At 37.1% G+C, this 25,417-nt stretch overlaps 2 protein-coding genes across 3 annotated transcripts in view; both read right to left on the bottom strand.

The window, feature by feature from the left end:
* Positions 1-178: 178 nt before the first annotated feature.
* LOC127978825 (homeobox protein NOBOX) lies at positions 179-7,594 on the bottom strand. Of its 2 annotated transcripts, XM_052583745.1 has the most exons (10): positions 7,414-7,594; positions 7,271-7,322; positions 5,652-6,575; positions 3,247-3,353; positions 3,053-3,153; positions 2,831-2,928; positions 2,385-2,604; positions 1,326-1,705; positions 931-1,244; positions 179-283 (listed from the first exon to the last, which is right to left on the bottom strand). In XM_052583745.1, exons 1-9 carry the CDS (start codon positions 7,435-7,437, stop codon positions 940-942), a joined length of 2,211 nt encoding a protein of 736 aa, XP_052439705.1. In that variant the 5' UTR covers positions 7,438-7,594; the 3' UTR covers positions 179-283; positions 931-939. The 2 variants fall into 2 exon arrangements, with proteins under 2 accessions (XP_052439705.1, XP_052439706.1); XM_052583746.1 differs by lacking the exon at positions 7,271-7,322.
* A 670-nt stretch (positions 7,595-8,264) lies between these two features.
* The window catches only part of LOC127979026 (syndecan-3), a 28,455-nt gene continuing 11,302 nt past the window's right edge, over positions 8,265-25,417 (bottom strand). The window contains exons 2-5 of the mRNA XM_052584128.1: positions 17,025-17,118; positions 14,801-15,432; positions 13,584-13,815; positions 8,265-12,058 (exon numbers count right to left, since the gene is read on the bottom strand). Coding sequence (XP_052440088.1) covers positions 11,892-12,058; positions 13,584-13,815; positions 14,801-15,432; positions 17,025-17,118 — 1,125 coding nt within the window. The 3' untranslated portion in view covers positions 8,265-11,891. The remainder of the gene's footprint in view (positions 12,059-13,583; positions 13,816-14,800; positions 15,433-17,024; positions 17,119-25,417) is intronic.

The raw sequence follows: 25,417 nt of genomic DNA, 5'->3' as shown, positions 1-25,417 counted from the left end.
TCTTACATACTTTTCTTTGAAATGTGACTAATCCAAAAGAACATAAACTGAAAATGTAGGTTTGTCCTGGGCCCTCCGATTGCTGTTTGTGTCATTGACTGTGTAAGTATGTAAATCAGTCTAGTTTACTAGTCCACTAAATCTTGTGAAGTTGCATAACAACAAACACACAAAATCATCAATGAAAGAGCATTTTAATAACTCCTGCACAAAACAACAAAAAACAGAAGACAAACATGCAAAGAAAAGAAAATGTTGCTCGCAGATCTTCACAGTCAGTAGCCTGAAATACAACACAGACATTTATCAGTAATATCAGACAACAACACAAAAGGCAATATTAAGTACAGTCAATTGTCTTACAATTTGATTTAAAAATGTAAACAGTATTTTTTTTTAAACAATGTGTTGTTTTAATATTACTAAGACACTATTATTAGTCTTAGTTATTAATATTATAAAAGTAGTCCCCCCCCCCCCATTTACATTTCTTTTAAAGTATTTATAATTATTTCACTTTTAGTTTGAGTTATTTTAGTTAACTAATACTGCTTTGGCAGTAAGCCTAAGTCTTTTAATTAAGGTTTTTTATTATTTTTTTATTTGATTTAATTTCAGTTCACAAAAAAAATATTTAGTTAACCATAATAATCCCATTTCATCACAAATGCAATATAAATATGTCCTGCACCTTGCAAGGAGAGATAGAATTTTTTTTCAATATTATGAACTATTTTATTAATTTTTCCAAGTCTTTACAGTTACTTTCTACTAAAATGTTCTACATAAACAGACTCCCCAAGAGCTGTTTGAAAACCCCTGATGTAGTTCTCAAAAATGATAATTACTCGTACTGTTCTTCAAGCAATAATACAACACTAAATATGTACATATTTAAGTATCCATACACACAGTACAAAAATGCATCACCTGCTGTTGTTAAAAGTTGATCGGTGAAAAATCGCAATGAAAATTAGGCCCTGCCTCACTGACTGTGATTGGCTGGCCATGGCCCATGTCTTCAGACTCTACTTTGACATTGGGCAGCAGGGGGTCAGGGGTGGACTTGGGGAGGCTGGGCTGCTGTGACGGCGCTCCTTCGAGCTGAATGTAGTGCTGCTGGGGCAGGAGCTGGGAGTATTGGCTCTCGTGACACTGTGATGATAACTGAGGCCGATATACTGCCTGTGCATACTGACCAGACTGACTATACATGTCAGTTGTCCAAGGGTAGGCCTGAAATGCTTCATAAAAACATATAAAAGTTACTACTTTACAACTACTTTAAGATATTTGTTTCCAAAGGTGTAATGTGGTTGACTTACAGTGAACTCCTGACTGTAGCAGCATTTGGCTGCCGGTTTGAGACTGGAGATACGCATGTCCGCTGCTGGTGTACGCAGGCAGAGTGCTGCTGGTTCCTGTGGTGAGGGGCAGATAAAGAGCGCTGCTGCTCTCTGTGGGGTTGGGTGTGAGGTAAGGAGAGGGCGTGAGGTACGACAGGTGCGAGTACTGGGGCAATATTGCGCTGGACTGTTGGGGCATAAGGCAACTGGACTTTTGGGGTAACAGAGTGTTTGTTTGCTGAGGGAGATTATTTGTCTGTTGAGGAAATGTGTTGAGCTGGAAATTTAGAGCGCTGTTCTGTGGAGCAGAAGTCATGTAGTCCAGCTTCACAGAGGTGCCCAAGCTGTCATAGTCAAACCTGTGAACATTTGAGGAACTGTATCATGTGACATGAAACAATTTAGGTGATATTTGCAAACATCTGTAGTGTTGGGCCTTCACTGTGACAGCAGTTTACAGTGACAAAGAACTAAAAACAAATTCATTTTCAGTGACAGCAGAGTGTGTCCAGTGATTTTGAAATAAAATAACTTTGTGCAAACAAGCAGTGAAGTGCATTAAGTATAATAAAAATAATTTTAGTAACAACGATAATATAACAACAGCAATAATAAATCATATTTATTTAAATTCATATATGTCAATTCATGACATATATCACAAACATTATATACATTTATATATAATGATAGGAATTATAATAATAAACCCGTGTATCAGAAATTGTTGGCAGTCTGAATATGTTTGATTAATGCAATAATAACCTTGTTCATTTTATGATATAGTTTATAAACATATATAATGTCTTTTTTTTGTTGTTGTTGTTTTAACAGCAGTATACTACTTAGATTTTCTTATGCTCGCTGCATTTACTTAAAAAATGTAAAATATGAAAAGGGAAAAATTAAACATTATTACAATTTAAAATAACTTTCAAATAATTTCAAAGCTCTGAAGAGCACTATATAAGCTGTGTGCTGACGTCTAGTGGTTAACACTGGAACTGCAGGAGATGAGTAACCTAGTTTCATACTAACCCCATGTCAGTCTGCAAACTCAGCGGTGTTGTGTCTGCGGAGCTGGCCTCACTGTGTTCAGGTGTGTCCAGCAGCAGGGACACGGTTTGAGTAGGGGGGTTGTAAGCTGTGATAAGAGGCAAGGAAGCACGCCGTATCGGAGGAGGACTGTGCATAGGAGGGGGCATGTACTCCAAAAATCCTTGAGACACACAAGATGCCACATCAACACAAACTGGACCTGAGCACAGAAAATTGCATTTGTTTAAAAAAAAAAAAACAGGTGTCTATGTTTTGAATGTGTCTGCATTTTCAGTTCAAATTAAATGGTTTAATTAAACGGCTTAAATCCTATAGTCCTTAGGTTAACTAAAGGGTTTAATCCCTAATGTATAATTGAATTAAATAGCTTAAGCCCTAAAATATCGTTTAATTAAACTGTTTAGGTGTATGTCTGAAAATGTGACCTGGAGGACTGGTGCAGCTGGTCCGAATGGTACTGTAGGGAGGAAGTGTGTTTCCAGGCTTGGCATGCCGAGATGTAATGGCTGTGAAAACTGGTGGCCTACACACATACACACACACACACACACACACACACACACACACACACACAAGAACATTGTTAGTGATTATATGCATTGCATCATATAGTATGTTAGCTGCATTGCATCAGTGGGGTCACTTACCTGTTGACCTGGACACAAGGTTGACCTCGACTAGCAGGAGGCTTTTTTGCTGTGGCTTTTGATGCTTTTCTCCACTTTGCTCGACGGTTCTGAAACCACACCTGATGTGAGGATCAGAGTACAATCAATGATACTTGCATGCATCTCGATTCTTTTAATGTGATCCTAAAGAATAGATGCATGTGAACAGTGACCATGATCCTCTGGGGTGTTACACCGATGGAGGCAGCAATCTCCTTTCTCTTGTCTCCGTCAGGGTAGTGATCGTCCTGAAACACACGCTCCAGCTCCTCCAACTGATCTACATGCATCAATGTTAAAAACTGTTTTTGCTACTTCATATTTTTTTGCGTAAACTCATACAGTACCATTTAAATATAATAATAATTATACTTCTAATCAACAAGACTGCATTAAATTGATCAAAAGTAACAATAAAGTCATATTTAAAGATACAAAAGATTTCTTTTTCAAATAAACTTTTTTTTTACTTTCTATTTATCAAAGAATCATGAGAATAATGAATAAATCACATTTTTTTTATCGAAAAAATATGAAGCAGCAAAACTGTTTTCATTACTGTTAAAAAATAATAAAAAATGTTTCTTTATCACCAAATTAGCATATTAGAATGATTTCTGAAGAATGTGACTGAAGACTGGAGCTATGCCTTCACAGAAATGTAATTTTAAAATCTATTAAAACAGAAAACAGTTGTTTTGAATTGTAATAATACTTCTCAATATTATCACTGTATTTTTATTAAATAAATGCAGCTTTGGTTAGCATAAAATACTTATTTTAAAAACATACAAAACAAACTTTCAAACTTTATATTTAAATATACAGGTGCTTGTCATATAATTAGAATATCATCAAAAAGTTGATTTCACTAATTCCATTCAAAAAGTGAAACTTGTATATTATATTCATTCATTACACACTTTTTAATTTTGATGATTATAACTGACAACTAACGAAAATCCCAAATTCAGTATCTCAGAAAATTAGAATATTGTGAAAAGATTCAATATTGAAGACACCTGGTGCCACACTCTAATCAGCTAATTAACTCAAAACACCTGCAAAGGCCTTTAAATGGTCTCTCAGTCTATTTCTGTAGGCTACACAATTATGGGGAAGACTGCTGACTTGACATTTGTCCAAAAGACGACCATTGACACATTGCACAAGGAGGGCAAGACACAAAAGGTCATTGCAAAAGAGCCTGTTCACAGAGCTCTGTGTCCAAGCACATTAATAGAGAGTCGAAGGAAAGGAAAAGATGTGGTAGAAAAAAAAAAGTGTACAAGCAATAGGGATATAACTACACCCTGGAGAGGATTGTGAAACAAAACTAATTAAAAAATGTGGGGGAGATTCACAAAGAGTGGACTGCAGCTGGAGTCAGTGCTTCAAGAACCACTACACACAGACGTATGCAAGACATGAGTTTCAGCTGTCGCACTCCTTGTGTCAAGCCACTCTTGAACAACAGACAGCTTCAGAAGCGTCTAAAGACAAAAAGGACTGGACTGCCGCTGAGTGGTCAAAAGTTATGTTCTCTGATGGAAGCAAATTTTGTATTTCCTTTGGAAATCAGTTTCCCAGAGTCTGGAGGAAGTCAGTGATGGTTTTGGGTGCCATGTCATCTGCTGGTGTTTGTCCACTGCGTTTTCTGAGGTCCAAGGTCAACACAGCTGTATAACAGGAAGTTTTAGAGCACTTCATGCTTCTTGCTGCTGACCAACTTTATGGAGATGCAGATTTAATTTTCCAACAGGAATTGGCACCTGCACACAGTGCCAAAGCTACCAGTACCTGGTTTTAGGACCATGGTATCCCTGTTCTTAATTGGCCAGCAAACTCGCCTGACCTTAATCCCATAGAAAATCTACTGGGTATTGTGAAGAGGAAGATGTCAGATATGCCAGACCCAACAATGCAGAAGAGCTGAAGGCCACTATCAGAGCAACCTGGGCTCTCATAACACCTGAGCAGTGCCACAGACTGATCGACTCCATGCCACGCCGCATTGCTGCAGTAATTCAGGCAAAAGGAGCCCCAACTAAGTATTGAGAGCTGTACATGCTCATACTTTTCATGTTCATACTTTTCAGTTGGCCAAGATTTCTAAAATCTAAAATTTGTCTTATGTAATATTCTAATTTTCTGAGATACTGAATTTGGGATTTTCCTTAGTTGTCAGTTATAATCATCAAAATGAAAGGAAATAAGCATTTGAAATATATCAGTCTGTGTGTAATTAATTAATGTCAATAAATAAAAATAATCTCAAAGTCACATTTTATGAACATTTATTTTATAAACATTTTATTTTAAACACACACACACACACATATATTCTTTTTGTGGAACTGAAAATAAGATATTTTGTCCATACAATGAAAGTAAGCAGGGGTCCAAAACAACACTGGACGCCATTGACTTACATTGCAAGATATTTCAAAATACCTTCTTTTGTGTTTCTGCCCAAGAAAGCAAGTTTTACATATTTAAAATGACATGAAAGTGAGTAACTGATAAGAACATTTTAGTTTCTGGGTGAACTATGCCTTTAATATGTATGTTCTCTCACCTGTGCTGTAGAAGGTGCGAGTTTTCTTCTTTGGAGGCATTAGAGGAGCATCCGTGCTGATGGAGGGTAAAGCCTGACTGCTGGTTTCTCCACCAGCAGAGGCCAGAGGAATAAGAGGGGCCACTTTGCTGGCAAAACGGGTGTAGCGACGAGTGCTGTACACCTGCAGCGTGGCCTCCAGATGTCCTGTGGGTACATCAGACCTGCTTCCACAGGGCCGTTTGCCCAAGGACGGGGCTTCCAGCTGGGCCTGTGGTGGGAGGTGAGGCTGAAGTACAGACTGGGGCTGAAAAGGAAGAACTGTGGGATTCTGAGGGGGTAATGTGATAGATAACGGTCTGGGTGGGGACTTTACAAGGGGTTGCTGGGGGAGATCTGAAGATTTGGGGGAGCATAACAAAAGGTCTTCATTCAGACATCTGTCCACTGACTGATCACACACCATCACCAGGTCTATGGTGCAGTCTGGGCCCATCTGCAAAATACAGTCATCCTCCAGAGGCGGCACCAGCAAGTCACTTGCCTCTGCATCATCATCAACTGTCATTGTTTCATCATTTCTGAAACCTAATATACTTTCCTGCTCATCTTTGTTATACGTTTCATCCGTTTTTACATTATTTAATTTCTTGTTTGTCTCTTCGTCATCTTCTGTGCCTTTGTCATTTTTCCGTGAGACATCTTCAGTTTTGTTTTCTTCTATGTCAGTCTCTATTTTCCAATCTTCAGGTTCTTGACCTACTGTCCAATTCTCCTCACTTATTTTCTCTAGTTTCACCTCAGCGTCCCTCTTGAACTCCTGTGACTCCTTGTCTTCCACCTCTTCTCCATCATTGTTTTTCTCTCTCTCATTCTCTTGCTCAGTGTTTCTGTACCTACAATACTCTCTCTGCTCATCCTCTTCACACAGAGGACATGGACCATCTGTAAACAAGACATGGCATGAAAAAAACTATATCTACCCAGAAAAGAACGCTAGTAATGATAACAAGTAAACTCACTAATTAAATCTACTTCAGTTCAGAACTGATTCAGCATCCTGTCATAAAAAGGTACATTATTATCTGCCTGGCACATAGATGTCTTAGACTTTGATTCCAAAGGGCAGGGTCACCTGAAATGTTATATTTTACTCACCCTCATATTGTTTCAAACCTGTTTGACTTTATTTAGTTAAACACAAAAGTTACTTTAACAAATGTTGGGAACCACACTCTTTTGTTTACCCCGACCTCCACTGTACATGCCAAAGAAAAAGAATTTTTTCCCCCCTCAATGTTCCTCAGAGAAAAGTTTAATGGGGTTGGAACAAGATGAGGTGAGTAAATGATGACAGAATTATCATTTTTGGGCGAACTATCCCTTTAACTTTGAGACTTGGGTTGCCTTTCATAAAATAAACTTCATCTTAAATTGTTTCAGTCCTTACAGTTTACAACTCTTACAATGTAAAACTGCAAACTTGCCTTTATGTGTTGAATTCTACAGCTTTTCAATTTACGTGAACCACTTGGAACAATACAAATATTATTCCCAGATATTTACCATCTAATTAATGTTATAAACATTAGCTACTTAAAAGATGTGAAACGTGACGCTTTCTTTACTTGTGTATTCACCTCTAATTAGAGAATAAATTGAACCTCCGCCCTGAGTATCAAACCAGCAGAGCTGCTCTCCGTGTAGAAATTAGACCAATTAGACAATTATCGGTGTCAAAAACAATGAGTCAATCAACTAATTTATTCAACAAAACACCCACCGTAATCACTGGCAAACAAGGCATCTTCCGCCATCGTGTTGCGCACACGCACAGACCTCTATCCGTAAACTAAATATTAAAGTAATTGAGCTTGAGTGAAGCGCAAACTCTAGCCTGAGTATTGATTAATAACCTGCAGACGCTGCTCAGGTTACATCACGTGACATGCACACCAGGCGCGTTTCCGTCAGTGTCACTGTTGCAATCATGCGCGCTTGACCTTCAGTAATATTCATTTAATTTCGCTTGTTTTGAACAGGGTTGTATTCAACAATATCTGTACTCGTAAGCATTTTGGTAGACTTAAATGTTATATTTTCTTTGTTTCATTGTAGATTAAATTAAATACAAAAAAAAAAAATGTTTATGCCTATAATCATAAGGATTGGTGTAGCCTACGATTTGTATAGATTTATATACAAATATTATTAGAAATGAATGACTGCAACAACAAAAACGTCTTCGTTTTAAATTAATTGTTGATTCATGACCTAACTAATGATATTTCTTTGTGAAATTACTTTACGGGTCAAGCTTAATTTAATTCTGGAGCACAAATATTCTGCTTTCATATAGCCTACTCTTTATATTTGATCACAAGGGTTCAGTTCAAAGAATAAAAATCTGGAGTTCACAAAAAAGCTAAAAACTAGGTCTGCAGCTATCCAGTGTTAGTTTAGTATAATTGAGGTACTATAAAATATTTTTTCATTTTCATGTTAATTCTAATTGTTTTCTAATTTCAAAGTTCTTGGTATACATATTACAATAATATTATAGAAGGCTACTATGTTATTCTACCATAGCCAGCTTCAAGCTTTTAACCAATTAAATCACAGCAGCTACAGAGATAACCAATCAGGTTTTTATTTAGAATAGAGTGGCATATTAGTGACAGAACTTTGCCTCTTTATACACAAATCAATCAATGAGAAAAACAAAGAAAAACGTTTATTTTAAAAATGTTCATGTATAAAACCACGCTGGGCAACCGTCAGACCAGGACCATGCTGGTCTGTGATTTGCACACAGACACAGGAAGGCCCGCCTCATATTTGGCTATGAATAGAAAGAGTGACAGTTTAGAAATGAGCAGAAAAGACCGCAATGCAAACTCAAAAGTTCTTCTGATGTCCATAACGTTAACACACAGTGACCTCCAGAATGGACAGGTGCATGTTTGTTGTTGGGAGGTGGGGGCTTCACAAGGACATGTGAATGTGTTGCTCACAAGATAAGATTGTAGGAGTGGTGGGGTGAAAGCTGTGGATGATGAAATATTAAACCTCTAGCACAAACAGCTTGTTTTATACAAAAAATGTTAAACAATCATCATGTCTTAATACCTGAATTTCACATACTAATTGTAGACTTGCAGCTATAAGTTTATCTTGTAAGCAATTGATTAACATTATTCAATTCAATATTCCAATTAGACACTAAAGATTGCGGAGGTTTTGTGAGCATTGATTGTTAAAGCCAGTCTCTTAGACACAACTGAAGACAAATCCTGAACTAATAGACACTTTTTTTTTTTTTTTTGTAATGAATGTTGTTTCACTTTTTAAATGCCATTTGTTTGTTTTTTTCTTGTTGTTGATAAAAAAAAATAAAAACATTAGCATTATAATTATTTTCTCGATAATTACAAATACTCATAATTGCATTATTTTTGTAATACATTTATAGCTTTCTCTGTGTTTAGTTGTAGATTAGTTGCAAATTCATTTCTATCTTTGTTTGGTCTATATGGTCTATGTCTTCTGAGTCTCTAGGTTAAAATGCTTCTCATTGTTTCACGTAAAAAGTGACATAATAATGCAAACATTTACAAGTCTTTATTTTACATGTGAACATATAGTGGTGTAATGGCATCGCTGCTATTCTTTAGACATCTACTAGATGGTGTACTTATTCAGTAGACTGAATATTACAGAACACACAGCCAAGTAGGAAATGTGAATATTGGTAAAAGAAACCCCAAAATATCGGTCAAACCGATTATTGGTCTGTAGCTTTTATTCGGTGTCCAGGAGACTGGCCCTTACTATAGTAATAATTAAAGGTGTGCTGTGATGGGTCAGAAATCACTCTATGTCCTATTTACAATGCAGAGGCTGTGATGCTATGTAACATTGTCAGTGTCACATCGCAATTTAAGTGCAGGGAGAGGAGAATATGTCCCCACAACGGAAGAACTATTAGGGAGTGAAACACACTTGCAGATGCATTAAAACAAGCCAATATTCACACGTACATACTCTCGCACACTGTCAGGACATGATCATACGGAGTACAATATTCAAGCTACAGGTACTGTTGCACAGGTGTGACATTACAATCATAGACTGAAGTACAACAACCTCGTACGGGTCTCAAGATTTCCCCCACCTGCCTTGAATATCCCAATGAGAACAGTGTGGCGTCTTGAATGTGCTCTAGTAGACACACTCAGTTGAATATGCTTGAGTGTAAAAAATCATAACCATGCATTCCAAACACATGATTTGTGATATAACATGTAGTATTATTTGAGGTCACATTTCAGTGTTATGGCAGCTTTACCCTCAGCGATATGTTTATAAATGGGGTGGGGCATAATTCTCCATTACTGTTGATATAAAAAGACAATTTCAGGGACAGAGTGCTGATACTGTGCACAAACCATCCCAGATTGGATATAGTACATTTACATGATCAGATATTTAAAACGATATATGTTAAGACAAGTTGTCATCGTTTCGGCATTTTGCGAACATCTTGTGCTACAGCTGCGAGTAACACTGACATCACATCACGTGACATGTCACATTCATTCTGAGCATGTCAACCACAGAGACAGCTGTTGATAGCTTGTTATTGCTAATTCATGCATTTCTAGTCATTTTGTTTCCATGAATTAAATGTATCCTGACATGAACATCAAATAAAACACAAAAACAGTGACAGTGATTTTGTCTATCACTGAAATCGCACTACTTAAAGGCTTTAAACTCAGATTTCTTTCTTTTAGACAAGCTATTTTTCTCGCAAACCATTAGGTTTACGTTCACCAACTCCCTAATCACACACGTTCCTCGTCAACACGTTCCTACAACATCCGTCTTGAGCCAAACTGTCCATCAGGGCTGCTTGTGTGGCATGTATGCGAGTGGAAATTTCTCCGTTTGTAACTGAATGTGATGGTGAGAGAGACTAATCTTGTGCTTTCAAAACAAAAACCAGACGCTTGACTAATGACTGGTGAATTGCTAATAAACCTGAAGCAAAGGTTTCAGCATTTCTCCAGGTTAAACGGACAAAAATTGGATAATGATAGCATATGTGTCTGTGTGTGTTTAGTTTTTTATTATAATAGCATGGTTAAAAGCTTGACAAAAATAAAAAGTCGAGTTGATATTTACACCGATAAAACCTTACTGCACAGCTAAATAGATAATATCCTTCGCTACGAATATTATGATCACCATTTTCCTTCCATTCCGAGCTGCTGATATATTATTGATTATTACTAATGATTACTAAAGTCTTTATACAGAGCAGAGGAGAGGCTATTCCCCTGATTCTATGCATGCGCTCCCTCACAGCAAATCTTCAGTGTTTTTAATGTGCTGTGTACGTGTTTCGGGCTCCCTTCTCCGATCGGACAGTACCGTTGTGCTGACACATGCTGTCAACCAGCAGAGGGAGTCGGGCCGAGTGTATGCACCTGTGCATGTGTGCGCGCGTGAGTCTAGGCTGGGGTCACAAAGGCACCTTAGACACACATTCGCACACATATGCACAAGCACACACACACAAACACTCGCTCTGCTCGAGCTGTTTCTAGCACCAGGGAAATGGAAGGCACCACACCACGTTGGATCTATGACCTTGGTGACAGAAGAGCATTTTGAGGACGGATTTCAAATTCCTCTTCTATTTCTGCCATGCAACTCTTATTTCTGCTCCTTTTTCTCGCTTGACTTTCACAATCCCTCCATGACCCCAACTGTGTTCTTTTCCTCTCCCTCATTTTTCATGCTGTTTTTTTATTTATTTATTTTTTGCTCCCATAATATTGTGCAGGAAACACATCTGAAACGCAGTGTCTTTACAAAAAAAAAGATTCAGGTCATAATTTCATAGAACAACGATCCTAAACATATTAATAATAACATGTTCTTAAAAAAGTTTTTTTCTTCTCTGTGTATGTGTAGACTCACATCCCGCCCCCACTCTGGCCCCGCCCCCTCCCAAAGCTCCACCCACAACCAATTCCATTTTATTCTACATTGATCTTTTTCAGTTTTTTTTTGTTGTTGTTGTTGTTGTTTTTTTAAAGAAAGTTCAGAGTCTGTGGAATGAGAGGCACTCTCATGGGGAAACGAGGGTAGAAAGGGATCAAAGGAAAAGGGGTGAGATGAAAAGAAGAAGGGGGGGGGTCAGATGGAGATAGGACAAGGTTGGAGAGATGGACGAGGATGAACATATGGATGTTAGGCGTAGAATTCTTCCTGCTTGTCCGGTTTCTGGTAGGTGACGGTGGCTTGTTTAGGCTCCTCCAATGTGTAGCTGCCTTCATCTTTCTTTTTCATCCGGTAGACGAGTAACATTACGAGGAATGCTGCGAAGAGTGCTCCAACAACACCTCCGACAATCACGGCTGGAGAAAGAACAAGAGACACTGATTACTTACAGCATTTCAAATTCAAATCATTATGAACACTTCAACAACAATTATGTTCTCTCCCACCATCCATAAATGTGCTAATGTCTCTTGTTCAGTGACAAAAAAAGAATGAACTAAATTAAATTATTTTATTAAAAATATTTTTATAAATTAATACAAATACAAGTTTATTTAAAAAATGAATTAATAAAAAAACCCTGTAAAAACATGTTATTAAGGAATTCAGGCATTGTATGTATAAACTGAATTTTTTATATTTTTAAACAAATCAATAGGACAATAAATTTGACATTGACCCCTCTCATTATGCTGAAAATCAGTCCGAATTTAGGGGATGCAATGCCAACAATAAGCACAACTACAAATGAACTCTTCTGAAAGAGACAGCTGGTATCAGTTTCACTGAAGGTTTTGAACCAAACACACTGCATGATAAAAACCAAACCAGTGACAAGACAGAGAAATAAAGATACAGACAAACAAACATAAAACACATTTAATCCAGGCAGGGAGAGTTTTGAGTCTCTCAACTAAAGCTTATCTGCGAAAATTGAAAATGCTAAAACAAAACGAGCTAAAATCCAACTAATTTCACGCTATAGCCTGCGTCTCCTACATCTTTACCTATGACCAGGAAGTCTGCAAATACAAAGGCAAACAGTCCTCCAATCAGAATGGCTGAGGAGAGAGAGACAGCATATCAGATGACAGATTGAAACGAGATGGGAGATGGAGACAGAGAGGCAGCAAAACAAACAGAGGAGAAGGTGAACGTGAACAAGGAAAAAAGACAAAGAGCAGAAGACCGTCTTCTCCTCAGAGAGTTAAACTTAAGTCCACTGGAGGTTTTTGCTTAAGATCATAAGAGCAAGCTGTTATTAAAGAGATAGGACAGCAAAAATATAAATCATTTTTGGGAGAACTGTTCTTTAAACAACTGTTACTCCAAACATAATACTCCTACTAATAATATTGCTAACAACTAATGTCTAGCTTGCCATTTCATGCTTGAACCTTGAACACAGTATCTCTTAATGTTCAAACGTTTGGGGTCAGATGTTGGCAAAAGTTGTTTTTCTTTTCTCAAAGAAATCAGCTTTGCCTTCACAGGAATAAATTACACTTAAAAATATATTCCAATAAAAATAGTTATTTTAAATAATTTTTAACTTATATTCTTACTATGTACTTTATTGTTATTAGTGCACATAAGATACTTATTTCAAATATATATATCACCAACCACAAACTTTCAAACAGTAAAGTATATGTTAAGCTGACAATAATGCCATAAAGTTTTTCAGTTCAGTGTGGTCTATTAATCTTATAAGCAACAGGGAGACAGACAAAAACATGTACAAAAATAAAAAATGAAAGCTATATACAAGACAAATAGACAGACAGTTTCAAAGACAGAAGCCAAAAAAATAAAAAATGGAAGACTGAACTGGGTTGTGGGAGTAGGGTTGAATGTTTGAATGTGTCAGGCATCCCTCACCTATCAAAACCTCCTTCCTCTCAAGGATGTTCTTCTGTGGAAGTTGAGCGGCTGAGCTCCCAGCAGCATCTACTGTGTTACCAGTCAGATCTGGTTCTGCTGCCAGGCCAGGCACCCCTTTGCCTCTCCTGACCTCGTTGCCTTGGCGAACTCCATTCTCGCTGATTTCAAAATCACCACTTGGACTTGGTCCTGCAACTTCATTATTTACGGTTTCATCTGTTGTTTGTGTCTAAATGAGGAGTAAAAAAAGGAAAGGAAAATGATAACCCTTCGAAATTGTGCAACAGATCATGTATAGCTAAGAACATTTCCAGAGAAACGGAGGAAAACAGCTGACCGACTTTTCTCTAGAAGTTCTTGGTTTTAATATGTTATAAACTTGGTTTTTGAGAGTAGATTTAGCAAAGATTAGTGATAAAAGCATCTGATGAGAGTGTGGTTTTGATGCAGTATGCACATACTAAATCAATGGAATTCATTCACAATGACAGAACAAATAATGCCACTCATACTTTGTTCTTTTTTTTGTCGTTAATGTTCAAAAACCTTTTGAGGCAACTGCATTTGATCCCAAAGGGAATAAGAGAATACTTACAGAGCAAACCAGTCATGTCGAAAGCAATAATGTGATTAGGGATGCACATTATATTGGCACCATACTGGTTATTGGCCAATGTTGCAAGATTTTTTTAAATGCACCTATATCTGTCGATGATGAATATTTAACTGCGCATTTCCACGATTTTAAGTTAGCTTGCCTTCGCCCACATCTAACACTCACTTAAACTCGATCTTTAAAACGAATAATTTACTCATACTGTAATGTTCAAATAATACTCATAAATGTAATGTTTAACAGGTCTCAAAACAAATATCCATTTTTAAATTTGTTTGTAGATTTTTTAATGTTCTGCTGCCTAAATCCGCTTGAAGCCTTTTATGATTTAAATATTTAGTGTTTTATGTTTAATTAAAGATTAGATAATTCTCAAATTAATTAAGATTTTCATACTGCTGCATCTCTTGGAATATTACTTATTTGTTAGATTAGATTAGATAGACCGATTTTCTATTTATAAAAAATAACTAATGGTTTATCTGTACTGGCCTATGAGTACTATATACTACTACTGTACTATGACTTTTCATAGTGTTTCATCCTTACATGTAATATTGTTTCTTTTTTTATGCATGTATACGGAGGACTATCTAACCTGTGTTGTGGTCATCACTGATCGAGTGCTGCTCTCAGTCGGGGTGGCTCTACTGGGGGTAGTGTGGGGTTTCCGGGGTCGTATGGGGGCGGTGCTCGGAGTGGTCGGAGTAGGACGTGGTCTGGTTGGCTTAGCAGTGGTGGATGCAACAGTGGTTGGGATGACCTCAGTGGTTGTGATGTCATCTGTTGTTGTCTCCGGTGTGCTGGAAGTCTCTAACATGATGGTTTCTGTAGTAAGGAATAGATCCTCTTCTTCTGTGGTGAAGAGGTCCTCCAGATCACTACTGGCCACTGTAGTCTCAACCAGAGCGGTGGATGAGTCCACGAACACTAGAGGAACATCAGTCAGCCGGGGGGCAACCGTAGCTTTCGATCTCTCTTGTTCCTCTTCATCTTTATCAGGTTCTAAAGTTGTTAGGATTTTAGATTCCTGTTCCTCCTTGCCGTCTCTGTCTACATCTTGTCCCAAGCTGCTCTCGCGTTCCACCTCAGGTGGAGGTGGGCTACTTGGCTCGGCGGCGGGGGAGGCCGAGGGGGCGGGGCCAGTGGCCTGTGTGGTAGAAAGTGGGAGGGGCTCTTCTGTAGTGACCATCACACTTGCTGAAGTTGGACTAATGTCCACATCTGGAACTGGAGGCGTAGAGAAAGAGCAATGAAAACACGGTGAGACAGGGTGAAGGAGATCAATACTCACAGCCATTTTAGACTGTGTTAATGTGTCATATGATACCTAGCAAAAGCATCTGCGAGGCTTCAAAGCAACCTTTGGATTGGTCAGATCAGGAATGTGAACATCCCCATGGCAACACATGTATAAAATATCAATAACCTTGGTAAGAAATACACATGCACACACACTAGAAACAAAGAACAAATCAAGCGCCACAGCGACACACAAACTCTGTTGATAAAGCGCACACACACAGACAGTGGCTCTGTACTTACATATAAACATACACCATGTCCCAAGGATTGGGATTTTTATTAAAACTAACTGATTTCAACAGATAACAGATTTTTGTTATTTCTAATAAATTAAAGCCACATTAATACTGTCTTTATTTTTTGCTGTTTTATGTTTCAGATGCTTTAGAAATCGAATTGATCGTTTATCCCTGATGCTTAAAAATGATGAAAGTTTTTATATTAAAAAAAAAACTAATCTAAAATAGTTTTAATCTAAACAGACTAAAATGATCAGAAACTACTTCAATGTTTAGTGAAGTTGTTTCATTTATGTTTAGTGAAGTTGTTTCATTTATATAATTATTTTTTTTAACACATACAGAATTATTACAAGCTGTGATTTTTACCATCGGTTGTTAGTGTAATGGGGAAAAAAATGGGAAATGTTACCCTTTTTACATTTTGTTTTACATTATATATATTTTGGATTTTTCTATCAATTGCAAAACTATGCAAAAACTGTTATTTTAATTTATGTTATTAAATGTTTTTTTAAAGTCAAAATTTAAGATATATATAAAATGGTGGCTATGAAAATGAGCCGTTTATTCCTTTTCAGTCCATTTAAAATATGTAAATTGTATTAAACACAAAACCTCACTTGAGACGGGATGGAAATGACATTGTGGTGGAAATCCAACTAAATTAATTTCAACAAAATCACAGAAGTCTCTTGTGAGATATTGATGTCCCCTGTTCAGTAACGTTAGCGGTCAAATTAAATAATGTGTGAAAAGCGTGTTTGAAGAGAGTTTATTTTCTGAAACACCACAGGGCCAAAAGTGCTCTAAAGAAACACCCAAGCACTAGCGGATATTGGCCGTCCACACCCAGATTCCTGCTGATTAAATGATCTTATTTACAGTAATCTGATTACTGAGGATCAGATGATCACTCACAAAGACACACACACACATATAAGAAGAAGTGCTCCTTATTTACAAGAAAAGAAGGGCGTTTTTTACTGTCAGTCCGTGGGCATCAGTTAGCAGAGGCTAAAATAAATGTATGAAGTTGTGGGAGGAATGTGAGACAGAGGGGCTGAGAGAGAGAGAGCGCAAAGTGAGACAGCGTAAGAGATGAAGAGGGGGATAAGGCGTTGAGTTGTGAGAATTATACCAGCTGGTGAGGGGATTGGGAGCCCAGGCTGGACTTTTAAACAAGGCAGCTGTGACCTCGTAATGAGTGATTCACACTCACACGTCACAAACATGCTAAAGTGACACATACAGAAACACATCACAAATCAAACTCACAGCCAGAGCCGGATCCAGAGAATAAGTCCTCATCGTCGTAAAATTCATCTCCAGAACTCTCATCATCTCTTGGTCGAGACGTGCGTCGCTGTGCCTTTAAAAACAGAGGAACAGAAGTCAGAAACGTTTGTGCAAATCTACCACAAGTGGAATGATTTAGCAGTACATTGTTTCAAAGCCAATTTCAGATGAACTGTGTGTGTGTTAATGTGTGTAAGAGCGAAGGGGTCTAGAGTGGGGAGCAGTTTCATCGAGAGGCCTGTTGCTAAGGGCAACACTTGCCTTTAACCCAATTTCTGAAATAGGGATGAAAATTCAGCAGAAAAGGAGCTCTCGACTGACCCAACGTGTCACATAAACCAGAAAACTGTGGTCATAAAAACACACAAAAACCCTCGTCAAATGTGACCCTGAGCCTCAAAACCTCAAACCTAAGTCTCTAACTCTAACTCGGTCTCAAGTCACTGGGGTTTATTTTTAGCAATAGCTAAAAAAACATTATATGGGTCAAAATGATAGATTTTTCTTTGATGTCAAAAATCATTAGGAAAAATTAAGTAAAGATCATGAACATATGAACATATTTAGTACATTTTCTACTGTAAATATATCAAACTTAATTTTTGATTAGTGATATGCATTGCTAAGAATTCAGTTGGACAACTTCAAAGGCGATTTTCTCAATATTTAGATGTTTTTTGAACCCTCAGATTCCAGATATGCAAATAATTGTATCTCGGCCAAATATTGCCCTATCCTAATAAACCATACATCAATGGAAAGCTTATTTATTCAGCTTTCAGGTGGTTTTGTGGTACAGGGTCACAAATAAATTCTAAACAAATTAGCAGTACCCATCAAACAAAATTTAAGAGGCTGTTTCTGGCAACAAATGTCCTTAAAAATATTGAATGTACAGTAAGTATAGTCAGCAGCCAACATGTTCAGAGTGACGCTTTCAAAAACAACATTACGCAACACCTAACCATTGGTGTAAAAGCACTACCCCCTCTTCTGAATCATTCTTTACGCTTGTGTTTGCTTTCCTTCCCCCCGCTCTCATGATTGGTTGGGTCTCCATCCCAGCAACACCCCATAAATACTCAGACCCATAAACCCTTCCCATGCCCTCCCAGTAATCCCCCATAAACACACAGACTGGCCCCAAAATGCTGTCAGTAATCAGCATGCACTTAAGCTTAAGAGCATCACACACAAACAGACACACTATTATAACGGTGCCCAGTTTTGTATCTGGTCTAATTACATATTATGCACATAATGTAGCCTATATTTATGTGACTTCATGCTTTGCATTGTAAGCATGTGTGATTCACTTCTATAACATTATGCATCTATAACATTAATCACTAGGATTTCCTTTAATGTTTCTGGAAAGAAGTCACTTATGCTCAACAAGGCAATAAAAATGGAATAAAAAAGTGAAATGGATTACAATACTGTAAACAGAATTACAATGTTTTGTATTTTAACATGTAATTTATTCCTGTGATGGCAAATCTATAATTTTCATTAGCCATCACTCCAGTCTTCAGTATCACAAGATCAGCCAGAAATCATATCTAATATGTTGATTTGGTGCTCAAGAAATAGTATTTTCTTTATTTATTGTGCTGCTTAATATTTTGTAGAAACTAAAGATTCTTTGATAAAAAGAAAATGAAAAAAAAAAAACAGCATTTATTTGAAATCTTAATCTTTTGTAACATTATAAATGTCTTTACCGTCACATTTTCGTTCAGTGTCTTTCCTGAATAAAAGTATTACTTTCTTAAAAATGTAAATATGTAAATATATCAAACACATTTCCATTACCGTTTTGAGGAAAACAGTTTGAAATGCATCAGTTTATACCAGAAGCATATCTCTGTGTTAATGCACTCATATTCATATATAGTTTTGAGACAAGGAAGGACCTTTAGGGCATTATAATAGCCTTATAAAAAGCACATTTAAATCACCACAATATTCATGATGCATAATGTTATATTACTGGGTAAATCTTTCGGACTATTGTGACTACAATACATCTTTCTCTCTAGTGCCAAACACATACTAGCAATCTGAAGAGATTCTAGCCATTTTATCAACTAAACCAGCTCTAAATAGTGCTATGGATTTGCGCTGATCTTTTTTTAAGCTCAAAGTGCATTTGAACACCAGGGAATCAGATCCCACTGTGCCTCGATCTGAACTGCTATTAACCACAGGCCATTCACTAAATGCAATCAGGTCTAATTCGATTTCCTCTCCAACCTGTACAAAACTCAGAAATACATGCTGCAGATGCACCGGATCTCTTTTCCAAATCACATATGTCTCTACAAAACCTGGTGCTCAAGATGCAAGACTAAGCCAGTATGCATATTTGGATAGACTGTGTGTTTGTGGATGTCTGTGTATCCTCCCCTGTAATGGTGGGGTTGGTTTGTGGTGTAATTTGGTCTACGACATGATTAAGGGGTAGAACTGACACGCACAGCAAGGGATCTTCACAAACAGTTTGTGTGTGTGTGTGTGTGCGCGTGTGTGCACGTACAGATAGAGAGGGGGTGTGGGGAAAAGCTTTTTAGAGTCAAATGTAAATATAACATCCACCCGTCTGGCGGCACATAAATGATTAAAAAATACACTAGGGCTGCACAATTATGAACTATCAGTTTTCTTTAAATTTGTAATTATGATTTTTATTTGCATTGTTTGCATTTTGCATTGTAATGCTTATTTTGCTGGAGGCAATGTTTGTGTAAATCAAAATTCTCTTAGCAGCATAAAAATGATGAAAAATAAATGCGCAATATGCTTTGCTGAGTAATTAAAATATATTTATAATGGAATGCAGTAACTGAAATTTAAGTTACCGTGGAAGCCATAAACACAATTTTGATTATTGTATAATTGTGCAGCTATAATGCATAGAAAGAAATTTATAAATATGTATTGTCTTCTCATTCTCTGCCAAATTTGTGGTGGTTCTTTAATGGCTTCTTTCCAGATCAACAGCTGCGAGTCTGACTTGAGATAGAGAGAGCGTGTTAAAGAGAGAGAGAGAGAGAGAGAGAGAGAGAGAGAGAGAGAGAGAGAGATCACGGTGTAAGTAAAGTTAAGAGGTGACTTGGTCACTAGGTGATGACCTCATTACCCCAGAGTTAGACATACAAAAATATCTGAATGCACAACTATATGTGCCAATCAAATTTAAATACCAAAAAGACCAATGTATTACAGCACCTCCAACTATAAAACCTGTGACCCACAAGTTTAAACTTTGTCTCTTGAAATGCATGTTATAAACGTGTATGAAGAGGACAGCTGTTTCTGTGGGACAATCCTTAATCCAACCAGGAAGTGATCCCATAATCCTACAGGATTAGGACCATGTCGGATGCCCATATGGGTAAGACGCTGTGTGTGTGAGTATAAGAGATCCTCCAAAGCACACAAGTATTAAGCATTTATGATGTGGTGACAAAAACTATTCCTGGTTTAATCAACACATAACCAAATTATTATACATTTTACAAAACTAAAATACTGCATTTGAAATCAGCAACCCTCTTTACTTCCTTAATGTGACATTTAAGACATAAATTAGAAAAGGATATTAAAAGAGAAACAATTGTACGGTGGAGCTATATTTAATCAATCTGGAAATAACTGGGTTGTTAAAAGTGACAGGTGTTTGGAGGGCAGTGGTAAAAAAATAAAACTAAATATTAATAATGATAATAATAAAAATAAACTATAAATTGAGTACATAAATGTATACAAGAACATTAATTTTTCTTTTCATCAATTGTCACTTTTCAAATTTTAAAGTTAATAACTATTGTTAAAAATACTGCTCTATGTTGAACTATAGAAATTTGAAAGCAAAAGAATAAATGTAAAAAAGAAAATTTAAAAATGATTAACAATAAAAATGTGTATTAAAGTAAATAAATGCATAACATTTTTAATTTGAGCTCCTTATAAAAGTCATTACTGTTTTACTCAAACATAAAACAGTGGCTTCTGTGTTAGAATAGAAATCTGAATTTCGTGATAAACGATTTGTTAGATTAGATGAGCAGTAAAGGCAGTTTTGGCTTGGGTTTTCCAAGTGTTATGTGGGGAAAGTTTCTGGAAAGCCTTCTGCTGAGAAGTTGCCATGGAAACACTTTCATGGTATATTATCCAAGTCATGACCGCTCTTCCCACACGACAGCCAGCCTAAAACACCCGAATCACTGCTGTCTGGGATAACAGGGTAAAACGGGGTTAACTCGCGACAGCATGTGCGTAACATGACCGCTTTCAAACAGACTTTTAATAAACTCAAAAGTGCAGATTCAAGTGATTCGAGTATGCAGTGTTTGTGAAGGTTCAAGGATGGTATTGTGTGTGTATTTGTGTGTCCGTGTGTGTCTGGGTGAATGAACTCTTTCTCCTCACAAGCAGATGGGGGCTTCCTGTGGATCATAACTTCTCTTGTGTTTCTAAGAAACTTTTCAAAGCAGCTAAAAAATGCAGCCAGGGGCTAGGGAATGGCTTGTCTTTGTGAGTATGTGGGTGTGCATGTAAGGGCGAGTGTGTGTGGCCAGCCTTTGTCATTATGAACAGTCCTCCCTCTATCCCAGAATCCCCTGCTGTTCTCAGTGTGTGTGTGTGTGTGTGTGTGTTTGAACTTCTGTATGTGCCCGGAGATCTTCATTTCCTATTTCTTTGGGGACAATCTCAATTTTGCCGCACAAATAAAAAGGAGGAGAAGGTACATAGAAACGAGGGAATAAGCGACGAGTTGCTGAAAGTGCAATACGAGTAATTCTGGACTATTATGGAGAGTTGTTGCTCAGTAACAACATACCTGACTTGAGTACAGAAGTGGATGTGAAAGTTCGGTCCACTGTCAAGTATTTAATAGCATCTACCACCACTACAGAATCACACTTACAAACGAAGGATTGCACATTTTATGTAATGAGATCATCATTTAGGACACAATATTATATCGGTTTTGTTGGTTTTGTTTTTTACATAAAGTTAAACTTTATGTCCTGCTACAATCAGTTAATAGCTCAACGTGTCTTTAAAGGGGGTAAAATGGACAGATGGAGTTTTGTTCTCAAAAGTAAACATTCAAACACACAAGTAAGCAATGGAAATGGTCACGTGGACACCTATACTCTACAATACTGTCACTGGGGCGGTACCCTTAGGTACAAGAGTTAAAAGGTACATATTAAAAATATACCACTAAATGGTACACATGCCTGTTAGTACTTTAAAAGTACGTATTAGTGCCTTTATGAAAAGGTACCGCCCAAGTGACTGCTTTGTATCTTTTATTTCTAAAAGAGAAAAACACTGCATTGTATTCTATGTGTGTACAGGTGCATACAGGGTTGGTAGGTATTTCCTCGTCCACTATCTATCAATTTTAGATGAAGTGAAGCAAATGGATCTACTATTCAAAAATTGGGTATCTGAAACTTTTTTTTTTTTTTTTCATTTTATTCATCAAGAATGCCTTATATAAGGGGTGTACTCAGATTCGGTATTTATTAATTGCAAAAAATAAAAATACTATTCAAGTTGTGTTGATTTGCTGCCCGTAAATACAGGAATCCATTATAAATCCTATAAACACGCAAACTAAGTCGGTTATAACTAAATGCACTGGTTGGCGCTATGGAGCACATTAAGTTGATCATATTTGATCACAGAATGACGTCATCTGTATCGCGAACTTTGGAATTATTATCCAAAATAATCTAACTAAATGATCTAACAAAATTTAATTACTTTTGATTAAATAAATCAGCGAAACGGATATCATACGGATATCATATGACCACCACAATTCAAGTTTATTTGTATAGCGCTTTTTTTCGATACAAATCATTGCAAAGCAACTTTACAGAAAATTTTGTTTCTACAATATTTAGTAATAGCTTATAAGTGGGGACTGTAAGTTTATGTGCATATGACAGCAATTCTCAGAAAAAAATTAATTTATACACTATTAACAGCAATTATTATGTGATTGCATAGTATCAATATTTGTTAGTTCTGTATGTTGTTTCAGTGTTAGAGCTTATGATAGCCAAATGATCTAGAGACACATGCTTCCTTTAAAGCCAGTTACACACATACTCCGTCTACAGTACGTATGCGTTGCGTATTTTTTTACACACCCATGTTAACGGATTCCAGCGTTCATACTGCACGCGGTTGCGAATCTTGCGATCTGTCAATGCGTTCTAGGAGCAGTGCAGCGATCGTTTACGTACCGAGCCTATTTTTGCTGTGCTGCATGTGCTGAATTAAAGTGACAGCGCTTTGTTCGCGGTAAAAATTAACATGGATTGAGACAGAAATGCAGTCATTACACAATAAATGTATACTAATTAAAGCCTACTGTGTTTCACACGCAACACATTGGGTTTTGCTAGATTTAAAACAAGAAAAAGAGCAACTTTAGAGAAACAAGGCAACATTATATATGCACGTTTACAGAGGCAGAAAAACAAACTTATTTAAGACCCGTTGGATTACGTGTAATAATTAATATTTAAATGCAAAAGGCACGAGAGTCGACGGTTTCTGTCAGTGGTGAGTTTTAATTTGAAATGTTTGTGATATCCTAACAAGAAAAGTAGGCTAATGTTGTGTTTTAATGTGTTGCATCTTGTTCCAGCAACGCATTATAAAAACCTAGCAGTCAAATGCATGAGTAATATGTTGTTTATATTTGAATTTAAATAGGTCTATGAAAGATTGTTACTCTACTGTAATGAAAGAGTATCACAATGCTGAAAAAGCTTTTTTTTTTTTTACATGATTTGATATCAAAATAATGGACAAATGTTGTGTTCTGTGGATCAGTCCGTGGATCAGTAGCTGCTTCAGCACCACATATTTATATTTCAAATAAACATTGCAGCCTTAGTAAACATAAGAAACTCATTCTTACCAACCCCAAAATTTTAATGGTAGGCTTATTTATATGTTGTGTATATACATAGCATACAATGATTTTGCAATGTGGAATGAGAAAAAAAAGACATGGATGTCATTCAAATCCAGTTGTTACACCATCAAAGATTATGTTACATGTCATTTAGTGACATACAGTACAGTAATTGCAGGGACTATCCTGCACGAGTAACTTGAGGTTAGTCTTACTTAAGGTCACAGTAATGACAGGGCATCTGTCTGACGCTTCATTGCAGAATCCTTGAGCTTTGGGTTGCCAGCCCACATCATTAACCTCTACTCAACCATCATGTGATGTGAGCGTCTGTGCATGTGCATTATAAATGAAAGTCACATTTGCTTCAGAATGAGACTCATCTGACCAGAATTAATTTCAGGGTTATCATCACCCATTAAAAACATCAGGTTAAAGCAGGAATGTTTCCAGTCACACGCTCCTTCCATTTCCACACCAAAAGATAAAAGTGGAGTGTATGGAATGTGTTTAGTTAAACGAGTGCAAATATACAGCGAATGGGAGCACGAAAGCAGTGGACTTGTTTTTCTCAACGTTATCTCACTCTCCACATACAGGCCTCCAGAATAAATGACCCCTGAAACAAAACATTCAAATACCATTTATTGCAACAAAACTTTCGTAAATATGTCGGTAATTAGCAAGCCTCGCAAAGCTAAAGAGAAGAGACTAATGGCCCATTCACACCAAGGATGATAACCATAATGATAACGATAAAGATATGGTTTTAAAAATAATTTGCATAGTCCACTAAAACCATAATAATGGCACAGAGGAACGATATCATTGAAATCAATTTCAGAAAAAGATTTCTAGCTGAAGAACAATAAAAACACTGACAGCGTGTCACAATCCATCCTGCTTTAAAAATCTTGAGCCGTCATAACTGTAGCATGCACTTATCATAAACAGAATGTGGATATAGTTATCGTTTTAGTATTCTTAACAATAGGTATCTTTTCAGTTTTAATCAGACTGGACTTAAAATGTCTCAGTGGTTCAGTGAGTCGAACTAAAAATTATACTGATTCATTAAAAGGAACTTGCTCAAATTATCCTGGATCACCTAAATCCAGGATAAGTCAAGTCCGATTTAAGCAACCATTTTAGCCCCAGACTGGAGCTCTGCAGTGACATATCTCTCTCTCTCTCTCTCTCTCTCTCTCTCTCTCTCTCTCTCTGTATCTCTCTCTCCTTCTCGGGTCTGCATGTCACTTTGCTCTGCCTCCAGCAGGTGATTCTGCTGTAATCTTTCATCCCTACACTTGTGGATTAGAAGCAGCATAATTTGTTTCCAGCACATCTGCCCAAGCGGACACGTATCTCACTTTACTCATATCGATCAATATCACTTTCCATGCACAACATGATAAGTGAG

Source organism: Carassius gibelio, chromosome B19, assembly GCF_023724105.1.
Source record: "Carassius gibelio isolate Cgi1373 ecotype wild population from Czech Republic chromosome B19, carGib1.2-hapl.c, whole genome shotgun sequence".
NCBI classification, from domain to species: Eukaryota; Metazoa; Chordata; class Actinopteri; order Cypriniformes; family Cyprinidae; genus Carassius; species Carassius gibelio.
The sequence above is the reverse complement of the archived record's forward strand: the minus strand, read 5'-3'. Positions and strand labels throughout refer to the sequence as shown.

Bases quoted from the DNA above. Each gene is read 5' to 3' on its own strand.
- LOC127978825 (XM_052583745.1), bottom strand. From the start codon at position 7,437: ATGCCTTGTTTGCCAGTGATTACG. The intron at 3,354-5,651 runs GTGAGAGAACAT...TGATGCATGTAG, and splicing joins TCGCACCTTCTACAGCACAG to ATCAGTTGGAGGAGCTGGAG. The intron at 1,706-2,384 runs GTTAGTATGAAA...AAATGTTCACAG, and splicing joins AGTTTGCAGACTGACATGGG to GTTTGACTATGACAGCTTGG.